Consider the following 12,943-nt stretch of genomic DNA (forward strand, 5'->3'; position numbering starts at 1 on the left):
CTTTTTACATGTTTTACGTCTGAAATAACACCGCCTGAAAAAACGCATTGTTTTAAGCGAAAGTTGTTTTATTTACATCAGAACCTTTCAAGTTCGGAGGAATTATACATGATACCTTAAAAGCTTTTACATGTTTATGTTCAACCTTGTTATTTGTTGAAACAAAACAGTTTCAAGTCCTTCTGAAATCGCTGCTAATACAATCTTACTAAAATGTATACATTGACGAGTTTGGTTCCAATGGCTGCTTTGTGTAAAATTCATTTGAAGATTATAAGAAGTAGCAGTAACTTTGCCAATCGAATATCACTGGACCACTGCAATACTTATAGCAATTTTTGGGTTATCTTTAAAAATATAATTACAAATATCTTTAACCTCCAACGCGCGAAAAAGAAAATAATAAATACCGTATTGTCTGTAATAAATTATTTTTTTTTTGTTCCAAACGGAGCTAAATCCAATGGCAGCTATTTTTAATCTTTACATTTGGAAAAATTTTACGGGACAAAAATGATGTTGAAAATAGTTAGAAAATAAACTAGAGTTACAAATCGGTAAATGTCATTTAAACTTTAAAATGTAAAACTAGACAAATGTGACACAAGGCAGTCTATTGAATTTAGCGCCTTTTGGAAACAAACTCTTCAATTGTGAACTATGACCTTCTTCAAATAATGAAAATCATTTTCAACAGATTTTTTTTGTTTCATCATTTTGTTTTACAAGCAATGTTCCTAAAACCTTTTAATGATTTGAGGTATATAATTTAGGCCTACCACAAATCTTGACTGTAAAAATAAAAATAATATTGAAAAACTGCATGCATTTCGCTTTTTGGCCACCTATTTTCTACAGGAAATTTTGTTAGCCGTACAATATGGACAAAATTTATTATAAAAATTATTTTTTTCGGAAAACAAGAAGTAATTTTGCCCGGTTACAACGTAGGCTTTAAATATGGGCGGCCATTAGGGTAAAAAAAATATCTGACGTCTCGAGCACGAGACCTGTTTGGTCCCGGTGTTGCGCGGTGTCCGCCATGTATGGTGTCGCCATTATTGGCACTAAAGTTACACTTTAAACATAATGCCTATAAAAATTTGTTTTGAAAACCTTCACAGCATTGCTGCAAAGACTAGTTTGCGCCTAACGTCATCTGTCAATCAAACGTAGGTACGGTTTGTTTTAATTGTTTGATTGAGTTTCTGAGGGCGATAAAATAGTCTATATTTTGCACCTTCAAATATATACAAACCGTCTCAAAAGTTAGGTCTTAGCCCGGGTCTTAGTAACAGGAAACTTTCTTTCCTGAACTTACTGAAGGCACCATGTAAAGAAAAGTTGATTAAAGCCTTGTAAAAGAAGGATCATTTTTATGCGATTCCTTTTCTCTGATCGGCACCAGATGAATTAAAATTCCTACGCGCTACACTAACCAATCAAGGATCGTGGGGAATTTGATTGACAGTGACGTCAGACGAAAACTAGTGTTTTTATTATCATTAAGTTATGTCTCAAATTATATACCAATATCATTTTATGACTATATTAATTGGTATATCGGGTAGGTCAAGAGGAAATTCTGGGGAAGTTGGAAAGGGGGGTGGCACAAAATGGCTGAAATGCCGCTAATCTAAACTAAATGACTGAAAATGCATCCCGAATAGGCCTATGCCGAACATCCACGTACCCTCATTTCCACTAAGAACACCCCCCATGCTAATTGATCCCTACATGCATAAGCTTATTTGGAAACTATATAAGCAGGATTTTCCACTTCACAGTTTAATATTGAAAAGTGCCTTCTTTCGGTGGCAAAGTACTTTTAAAACCTTTTGAAACATCCAATGTCAACCTTCAAACCTCAGCACTGTCATGACTGTATTGCTACCCAGGATTGTTACACTGGCTATAGCTTCCTGCATATATGCTGAAAGATAGGTCATTTGGTTAAACAATCTTTCACAGAACAATAATCAAGTATCGCTTCTGTTTATTATTTTGTTGGCTTATTCCTGTCCAATTAAAGAAAAATAAGGTTCAGAAACATCTCAGACGATAAACATTTTGATTGTCCTCGGGCAAATGTGGCTAAATGGTAGGCCAACAAGTATAAACCAAACCTATGGACCTATAGGATCTTTTTTCGAATTTTTTTTAAAGACACGCATTGAAAACCTCCCACGCGCGGGTGAACCTACAGCGGAATTTCGACTATACTCAGTGCCAGAGGTACACTAGCTGCCATGTGAACATTTGGCCTTACACTAATCATGATGCAGTCATGTCTACAGTAGAATTCATCTCGACCTTTGCAGGACTTAACCCCATTAAAAGCTATTAAACCAAGATAACACTCATTGAAACAGCTCAACTGATTAAATCGGATCTTCTCTGGTTGTGCACAAGTGTCTGTTTTCATGTGCGATATCGCAATAAAGCTGGTATTATAGCTTCAGTTGGGTAACCGATTATAAAGGAAACGAAAGGAAATAATGGTATGTGTACCTTTGTTCACGAAATGAGACAATGGTCTGCTTTTTGTAAACCAGCATTCTTGAAAATGAGCAACATAATGATTGTTGACTTTTAATAACACGGTTTGGAAATAATTTCTTCATATTTTTGGTGTTATCTGTCGTTTACATATCCTTCCTAAAACACAAAAGTGCGACCCTCTCCAAACACCTAAATTAGCTAAAAATTTAGGACATGTTACAAAACTATATTGTCTAGAATTTTAGAAGAGTACTTTTAATATTGGCCGGTTATTTTTCACACAGCGACGTTAACTAGGCAATGTACTATTATCTATAACATTCACTAAAACACCAAAGTACGAATATTTCCAAACATCTAAATTAGCTAAAAATTTAGGACATGTTAAAAAGCTATATTTTCTAGAACTTTAGAAGAGTACTTTTAATATTGGCCGGTTATTTTTCACACAGCGACGTTAACTAGTCATATCCCCATACTTTTAACGTAGGGCTATTTGTAGAGGTCACGCGTCAATGGGAAAGAGCACTGTGTATTGTGTATAGGAAAACGGACAGTAACTGCAGTATGTTTGTACTCATCTTCACATGGCAGACACACATGGCAGCTATTGCATACCCATTTCTGGCACTGAGAAGTAGATTTCGTTCCAGTGCCTATACTCGACAATGCGTGTATTAGCTCGCCGATCGTATTATTAGCGTAGCTTCACACAGCAAGGACGAACAAACAAGACGTAAGACGAATAGCGATATGCACACAGTTTATACGCCAAGACGTAAGACGAATAGCGATATGCACACAGTTTATACGACACTGATTCAATAATACACATGCATACACGCAATGTGTATAGGCCTATATAGCCACAACTCGGTCGGCGAACTCTGAATAAAATCGGAGATCTCCGGTTTTATTAAAAACTTAAATTTTACTGTAATTAAAGCACTTCAGGCTTAGTCTTTCACCAGGTACCGGTATTTAAGTACACCATTGGGCATTACAATCACACAAAAAGTAGAAATTCAACAAAAACTGAGGGCGTCGCTGTGGACATGGTGGAGCAAACCACACATTTTGGCTTTAATAGTCCGTAGTTGTTCCCAAACATGTTAGACATGTTAGAAATGAGACTGAAGGGTTGAAGGATTAAATTCTATAGATTTATTGTCTTTAATCCACGTCCCTCTTTCAGTTAGATTAATATAAACATCGCCATGACGTCATTGTGACGCATCATGAACATAAAGAAGTCAAAATATCCATTTCTGTCACCGATATGATAAGTGTATTAAGCATGGTCAATACCTCTCCAGAGAGTTCTTTTCAAATTCTGAAGAGTGGTTGGAACCAACCTCATCCCAACTGCCAAGTTCAAATCACCCTGAGCTAGTTTGATCCACATTCACCAAGTTTAATGGATGGTACCGTGCGACTCCTTTCGCTCCTAGGGCTCTTATATCTTTTCCATAGCAATGACGAATCATCGCGGGAACCACGGCGTCCTGGATTGAAATCATTCCCATATTCCTCTTCGTCGTCGTCACTTTTATCCCGAAATTCCAATACTATGCTGTTCACACCAAGCACTCTTAGCCGAGTCATTTTACCATCTTTCTGGAGTTCCAGTGCCTTTTTTGCCAGAGCGGTTCGTCTTCTGCGCGTTACCGGGGACATATCGGGCGAACCGGGGAGTTGTCGACACGGTACTTTATTTGTTTTGTCCGCGTGAAGTGTACTTTCTACAGGGCAATCTATTTCAGAGACACTGATTCTGGGACAAATTTGTCTGTCTTTATCGTCATCGTGTGTCTTTTTTGGTTCTGAATCGCTTGGCGCCGTTTGTGTTGATTCTGTGCAGTTGTCATTGGTGTCACCACCGTGCGTCTTTTTCGGTTCTGAATCGCTCAGCTTAGTTTGCGTTGATTCTGCGCAATTGTCATTAGTGTCACCATCGTGCGTCTTTTTCGGTTCTGAATCGATCAGCTTAGTTTGCGTTGATTCTGCGCAGTTGTCATTGGTGTCATTATTTTCCAGGGAGAGTTGTCTTGATGTGATGTGAGGTAGACTGTCCTCTTGTTGTGTAATGGGTGCGGCTGAAATGAGAGAAGACATTCAAATATTTAAAACGGTTTTATTCAACTTATATACACTAATGGCATGCATTGTTCTTGAGAAGTGTAATGACGCGTCCTTCGGAGAGGTGTCGATATTTTGCAGATGGGACTAAAATGTGAGTTGCACATGAACATGATGAAAATGGCATAATTTCTTCGTTATCAAATGTATAAGGTTGTCCCTACTACACCTCCATTCCCCATGTGGCACACACCGCACAGCATTGTTTTTCCATAACTTTATTATATATTTATATAGGCCTACAGAATATACCGATATTGTTTAAAGCTTATCACTTTCGCTCTCATGACATTATCTGAATGTATACATGTACAAAGAGACGAGGGGAAAGAACAATTAAGACAGAAAGCAAGCTAGAAAGAGAACATGAAAGCGAGATGATGGTAAATAACGATAAAATGTCACAAAAGAAAATGGAAGGAAGGAAGAAAGAAAAAAGAAAAGAAAAGAAAGAAAGAAAGAAAGAAAGAAAGAAAGAAAGAAAGAAAGAAAGAAAGAAAGAAAGAAAGAAAGAAAGAAAGAAAGAAAAGAAAGAAAGAAAGAGAGAAAGAAAGAGAATAAAGGAAGGGATGAAGAACGAAAGAAAGGAAGAAAGGAAGGAACTGAAGAAAGAAAGACAAAAAGATTAGGTATACATATTGATTGACGTATTGATTATTATATCAGATTTTGAGCTAAAAGAAAGAACGAAAGAAAGAAAGAAAGAAAGAAAGAAAGAAAGAAAGAAAGAAAGAAAGAAAGAAACGAAGAAAGAAAGAAAGAAAGAAAGAAAGAAAGAAAAAAAAAGAAAGAAAGAAAAAAAAAAAAAGAAAGAAAGAAAGAAAAAAAGAAAGAAAGAAAGAAAGAAAGAAAGAAAGAAAGAAAGAAAGAAAGAAAGCAAGAAAGAAAGAAAGAAAGAAAAGGAAAGAAAGAAAGAAAGAAAGAAAGAAAGAAAGAAAGAAAGAAAGAATGAATGAATGAAAGAAAGAAAGAAAGAAAGAAAGAGAGAAAGAAAGAAAGAAAGAAAGAAAGAAAGAAAGAAAGAAAGAAAGAAAGAAAGAAAGAAAGAAAGGGATGAATAACGAAAGAAAGAAAGGAACTGAAGAAAGAAAGACAAAAAAGTAAGATTAGGTATTGATTATTATACCAGTTTTTGAGCAATTTATCGGATAGGTGCATTGCGTATCATGACGTCATATTCACAAATTCAGCACTTCTGCAATCTTTAGAATTTTGAATGGTCGCTTATTTTACTCTAATAACGAGATTTTAAATCATATTTAATCCCCGATTATTTCATATTAGTCTCGACGATTGCCATTTAAAGCTTAATAAAGGAGTTATTGTATTATTTCGGTAATAGGTTTATAGAATATTATTTATAAGAGCATTTACTAAATTTATTACATTGCGTAACTGTTTTTGTAGTGGAAATAATACACACTTTATTTCCATTGAAGATGATAAAAATAAAGATTAGGCTAAAAATAATTATTGACATAGCCTACATCCAGGCCCGTACGCAGGATTTTTTTTGGGGGGGGTGCTGATTTTGAAAAAGTGGACTTTTTTCCCAAGGGGGTGCGATTTTGTGAAAAGTGGACTTTCTTCCCAAAATTTGGACCTTTTTTGACCAAAAAAGCTCTTCAGCAAAAATCCCCTGGCACCACGTGTATCGAACAAAACGAACAAATGGATAAAAGAAGTTTTCAATTTACATGTTATCAATGCGATGAGAACAGAAATAAATGAACAAACAAAACTTTTGAAAAAGGGAGAAAAAAAACCTACTTTTGCCTGAAAAATGTGTAATCAGAAATAATAATATAAATAAACAACAAAAAACCTTGATTACGGGAATAATTAGCTATTCCAGTGTTTCATGAATTTTTTATTGTGGGTTGTATTTCGTTTTCATTAAAATAGTCATTAGTATATAAATTTTATAATATAGCCCATCGTTTGCATCTGTTGCAGCTTGCCACGGCGTAAATGTTGAAGTTCGATCTTACCATGCAGATAATATTATAACTGTGTTGACGTGTTCAACCAAGTGAAACTACATATGCTAACGTCAGAAGGTGTTGAAAAGATGTTGGTTTCTCTTTTTGTTTCAGTAAGGTGTTATATTTCCTGATGATATTTACATAATTAATCGTACACAAAAAATCTATAATTAGTATAATAAATAATAGATCATTGTATAAACGTAGTTTCGATCCCAAATAAACGCGTGGCAATTTGTACAGAAATTGGAAATCAGCAAAATGGCTGGGTACTAACATTTTCTCTGTTAATGAATACAGATAAATCATTAATTATTTAAAAAAGTATTGAATATATATATATATATATAAATACATGGAAGTACATGAAGTAGAATCCCGGGATTAGAATACATTATTAATACATGTATATTTATTTAATTCAACTACCAAACTGCAGTTAGTATAAATCTGTTAATGTTAAAATATAATAATTGCAAAAACTGCATGACGAGTCCGAAAACACACGCAGAAGACGTTTTCAGATGTTTAAAATATAACAGATTCAGAATTCAGGTTCTTGGTGCATGGTGTGTTCTCGATGTTCGAGTGATTTGTTAGAACACATCAATCCAGAATACGTTGACTCGGTGGCTGTTTTGAGATCACTTTTATAACACACCAAGAATGTATATGTCACAAAAACGTGATCTATATCTGATTTTGAACACCTTAAAGTGACAATACACCCCTAATAAATTTTGCGACTAATTTTGCATTTTTCTCATAAAATAACTACACACTGGTAACAAAAGTTATGTATATTATAGGGGCAAGGAATCCAATTACTTCACTGAAATTTCACTGATTCAAGACAAGTGATTCATTACTCGTGTATATATACCGTAAACGTTCGCCTAATGGCGCTATGGAGTTCATGGAAATGGGAGAGCGCCATCCCTGTAAAAGCCGACTATTATCACTGATCATTAAGGGTACGTGTAGTTAAAGGGTGAAACCTATCGACACATACAATTATGAACAAGATCGAACAAACTTGTTCATGATAATGCGGTAATCATTCACCTGATACGTTGTGGCCCAGTGAGCAGAGCATTAGACTATAGTGCGAGGATAAAGAGAACTTGTGGAGAAGATTGATGGTTCGAATCTCATGCAGTAATTTCTGAAAGATTATGATGTCTGTCAATGTTTTTTTTTCTGATTTGAGGAAATTTTATTCTCTATTTTCTTGATTTTATCTTTAACATTGTTTATATAATTTTATTATTTTATCTTGTATGGTTTTTTTTCATGATTCTTTTTTTGTCATTGTGTTTTTATTGAAAAAAGCAAACCACAAACACATGATTGGAAAGAATTAGAACAAGTATACATAAATCATTAAACATCAATCAAATCACAAATTGACATCAAACATACACAAAAGTTCTGTGATTTTTTTTTCATGATTCTTTGTTTTTATCGTTTCATTTTAGAGTAACTCAATCCATTCAATCAAATGTTGTAATGAACCTATTTGATTGTATAGGCATTTGTTATGTGTGTGAGACGAACTGTCGCGTGCGACAAGTCTTTCAATTCGCGCGTGTGTCCTTGTCGAGTGTTGCTAATCTTCGAGTATCGAGTTTCGAGTTCGAGTATCGAGTTTCGAGTTGCAATTTTCGAGTATCGAGTTGCAATTTTCGAGTATCGAGTTGCAATTTTCGAGTATCGAGTTGAAATTTTCGAGTATCGAGTTGAAATTTTCGAGTATCGAGTTGAAATTTTCGAGTATCGAGTTGAAATTTTCGAGTATCGAGTTGAAATTTTCGAGTATCGAGTTGAACTTTTCTGTTGCAAATGATGCATTTGTCGCACATGCGACCCTTAATCAAAGTGGTAAACACATTTTATTAGGCCAAAGGTTGATCTAGATTGATGTGAAGTATTTTGCCTTTCATATATAGTAAATATGGATTTCACTCGAATATTGATCATTTTGCAGGTTTTCGAGTTTGTTACTCGAACTACGCTCATTTTGCAAGTTTTCGAGTTTGTTACTCGAAATGCGCTCAAATGAACGAAGTTCGAGTTAAACTTTTCTGTTGCAAATGATGCATTTGTCGCACATGCGGCCCTTAATCAAAGTGGTAAACACATTTTATTAGGCCAAAGGTTGATCTAGATTGATCTGAAGTATTTTGCCTTTCATATATAGTAAATATGGATTTCACTCGAATATTGATCATTTTGTAGGTTTTCGAGTTTCTAACTCGAACTACGCTCTTTTGCAGGTTTTCGAGTTTGTTACTCGAAATGCGCTCAAATGAACGAAGTTCGAGTTAAACTTTTCTGTTGCAAATGATGCATTTGTCGCACATGCGGCCCTTAATCAAAGTGGTAAACACATATTATTAGGCCAAAGGTTAATCTACATTGATCTGAAGTATTTTGCCTTTCATATATAGTAAATATACCCCCGAGGTTAATACCTATCCACTAGTAGGCCTACCCCTTTTTATGAACAACTAGTGTGCTTTTACCGGGGCTTTTACGAATTCCGTGGAGAACGTAATAACAAATTGGATAGAGAAGGGTTAAACATTTGTGCTTTCTCTTCATGTCGGAGAGGGGACATCCTATAGCCTACTTCAAAAGCAGATTGAAAATTAAAATTGCAACTCGATACTCGAAGATTTCAACTCGATACTCGAAAATTTCAACTCGATACTCGAAAATTTCAACTCGATACTCGAAAATTTCAACTCGATACTCGAAAATTTCAACTCGATACTCGAAAATTTCAACTCGATACTCGAAAATTTCAACTCGTTACTCGAAAATTTCAACTCGATACTCGAAAATTTCAACTCGATACTCGAAAATTTCAACTCGATACTCGAAAATTTCAACTCGATACTCGAAAATTTCAACTCGTTACTCGAAAATTTCAACTCGATACTCGAAAATTTCAACTCGATACTCGAAAATTTCAACTCGATACTCGAAAATTTCAACTCGATACTCGAAAATTTCAACTCGATACTCGAAAATTTCAACTCGATACTCGAAAATTTCAACTCGATACTCGAAAATTTCAACTCGATACTCGAAAATTTCAACTCGATACTCGAAAATTTCAACTCGATACTCGAAAATTTCAACTCGATACTCGAAAATTTCAACTCGATACTCGAAAATTTCAACTCGATACTCGAAAATTTCAACTCGATACTCGAAAATTTCAACTCGATACTCGAAAATTTCAACTCGATACTCGAAAATTTCAACTCGATACTCGAAAATTTCAACTCGATACTCGAAAATTTCAACTCGATACTCGAAAATTTCAACTCGATACTCGAAAATTTCAACTCGATACTCGAAAATTTCAACTCGATACTCGAAAATTTCAACTCGATACTCGAAAATTTCAACTCGATACTCGAAAATTTCAACTCGATACTCGAAAATTTCAACTCGATACTCGATAAAATTTCAACTCGATACTAAAATTTCAACTCGATACTCGAAAATTGCAACTCGATCCTCGAAAATTGCAACTCGAAACTCGATACTCGAACTCGAAACTCGATACTCGAAGATTAGCAACACTCGTCCTTGTCTATGCATCAGTGGTCATAAGAGGTATATCATTTTATTCGAAAGGGGGGTCCCAAATATACGGGGGTCATAAAGTCTTGGAAAGAATAATAGGAGGGGTCATAAAATGTTTTATGACCAAAATGTAGGCCACGATGACCACAGAAAGTGTGTTATTTTATTCAAAAAGACTGCTTTCAATACAATGTTGGGGTTTGGGATCATAAAATTGTTGTGGCCGAAATAGGGGTGCGCAATTTTATTGACGCAGACTTTTTGTAAATTTGGGACAAAAAAAAAAAAAAAAAATGATAGCCCTCTAAGATGATTCAAAAGATAACCTCTGCCCCAATAATCCCTAGCTATATTTATTTGAAAATGTTCCACGGAGGATGTATCATAATAGGCTCATTCTTCAAATGATAAATAAAATTTGAATGAGTGAACGAACAAAATCATACAACGACCAACTGAATAGAGGCTGTGCATTTGACGTATCATCCCGTAAATATGGCGGACTACTCAAATGCATTCAACAAAAGCATGATTGCATCTACCGCGACAGTTCGTCTCACACACATAACAAAATGCACTACGATCAAATAGGTTGATGACAACATTTGATTGAATGGACTGCACTGCGCCATGATTACGGGGAAGAAACCGGTTCAAATCCTTTGTTTGGAGCCAATCGATAAACGCCTCTATAGCTATCATTGAATACTGGCTAGGATTCCACAACACAATGAGAACATGTTATAAGGCGCTTGCCGCTTTGGAAGGCACACAATACCCCAATGGCTTTCCATATTATGTGCACTCAACAACTATTCAGTATCGAAGCCCGGTATCGAAGTTACGTAATGTTACTATGTCAACGGGATCACGCGCTTAAGTAATGAACCACGATCGAAACAATCAGTACACAAAAAAGGCATACCAAAATAGCGTGATCGTAATGATCGCCATACAAACAGTGCTTGGTTCCGATACCATCACGGAGTTACGTAACTACTTCGTGGTCTGATAGTTATATGATCAATGGTCTGATCTACTTGGGTTCGATCCTTTTAAGAAAAGAAAAAATAGCTGATCATTTATAATGCATAAATGAATAAAGTAATGTAGTTACACAATTTGAAACATTGAGGCCATTCTATTTTTCAAAGGTCATTTAACTGTTAAATGTAGTGGAATATATCACGCATTGATAGGTAGCAGGTGGAGCAAATTTTGTCAGCGGTTTTTGTTGCCGTTTGTTCGCAGTGCCTATTTATCTAAGAAAAATAAGAAAATTAAAATTAAATTAAAAAAATTCACAATATTCGTTCGTAAAATGGGGACAAAATCCAAAAACATTTCTTGACCCTTCTTCACATAAAAGTGGGGGCAGAAATCAAGATTCGAACAAGTACCATTCACCATTCAAGGCGCACCCTCTACCGACTGAGCTAACGGGTCAGACAATAGAAGGGTCTAATTTTGAACTGAAGAATGTTAAAAAAAATATGAAGAAATTACAATGTTATAAAAAGATTTACCAAAATGAGTTAGGTATTATAACGTATGAATCGATTTACAAATTAAGTCCAATGGCACTTTGAGAAAGAATACCTGAAGAAACCCAAAAACATTTGCTGCTCTAGCAACTAACCTAGTGACCTAATGTATTGGGTCATGTCACGATATTTTTTTCTTAGTCATTATGTCCAGGTTGCTCAATTTAACATACACGTATCCTTAATGCTGTTGAGATTTTACAAGGATGGCGCTCTCACATTTCTAAGAATCCAAAAGCGCCATTATATTATTAGGCGAACGTTTACGGTATGTTAAGAAATGAGGTACGTTCTAACGGTACCTCTTTTCTTATCATAAATAACGTAGCGCTTGTCTTGAGTCACTGAAATTCCAGTGTAGTATCTGGATTCATTGCCCCTATAATATACATAACTTTTGTTACCAGTGTGTTATTATTTTTTTGAGAAAAATGCAAAAAGAGTCACAAATTTTTCAAGGGGTGTATACCTTAAATGTGTTCTTCACGATATGTTCTCTTTCGCGTCCGATATATTCTGCAGTTATTGCATGCGTAGTAAATCTGCCAAATATTCAATTATTTATAATGCCCACAACCATAGCAATCGCAACGAATAAAGTAATACAGGCATGTCTTCACACAAAAAAACACCCATACAAAGAAACATAGGCATATACTTACTATTATCTTTGGCTGCCGTTTCGTGTACATTGTTGTTTTCCACACATGCCGATGTCATTTTCATGGTCTTTTTTAAAAACAAATAAACGTAAAATGTTAATGAATCCCCGAGATGTAAATCCACACAAAATCACTCGTACAAAACTTGCACCAAATTTGCAGCTTGCACCAAATTTGCAGCTTGCACCAAATTTGTGTTGTTTTTCTGAGTATCACGTAACCTACATGTATGTATAATAATTATGTCCGAACGGAAAGAAATCGTTGAGTCGAGTAAAACCGCTGTTATAATAATTGTCTGTTTTAATAATTAATGTATCTTTAGAACAGAGCTGTGATGTGCCTTGATTAATCTCTACCAAGCATGTGATGAATTGATGATGTGCCTTCTGAAATGATATTCCATCTGTCAAATACAACGTCGATTCGGCAATATATATATATATAGATAGATATATAGATATCCGTTATATATCGCAATATCCACGATATCCGGATGTTCGACTGTCAA

At 35.2% G+C, this 12,943-nt stretch overlaps 1 protein-coding gene across 1 annotated transcript; it reads right to left on the reverse strand.

Annotated features, from left to right (window-relative positions):
* Positions 1-3,353: 3,353 nt before the first annotated feature.
* LOC140146794 (uncharacterized) lies at positions 3,354-12,615 on the reverse strand. The gene is made up of 2 exons (XM_072168677.1): positions 12,433-12,615; positions 3,354-4,598 (listed from the first exon to the last, which is right to left on the reverse strand). Exons 1-2 carry the CDS (start codon positions 12,494-12,496, stop codon positions 3,892-3,894), a joined length of 771 nt encoding a protein of 256 aa, XP_072024778.1. The 5' UTR covers positions 12,497-12,615; the 3' UTR covers positions 3,354-3,891.
* Between the last annotated feature and the right edge of the window lie 328 nt (positions 12,616-12,943).

Source organism: Amphiura filiformis, chromosome 2, assembly GCF_039555335.1.
Source record: "Amphiura filiformis chromosome 2, Afil_fr2py, whole genome shotgun sequence".
NCBI classification, from domain to species: domain Eukaryota; kingdom Metazoa; phylum Echinodermata; class Ophiuroidea; order Amphilepidida; family Amphiuridae; genus Amphiura; species Amphiura filiformis.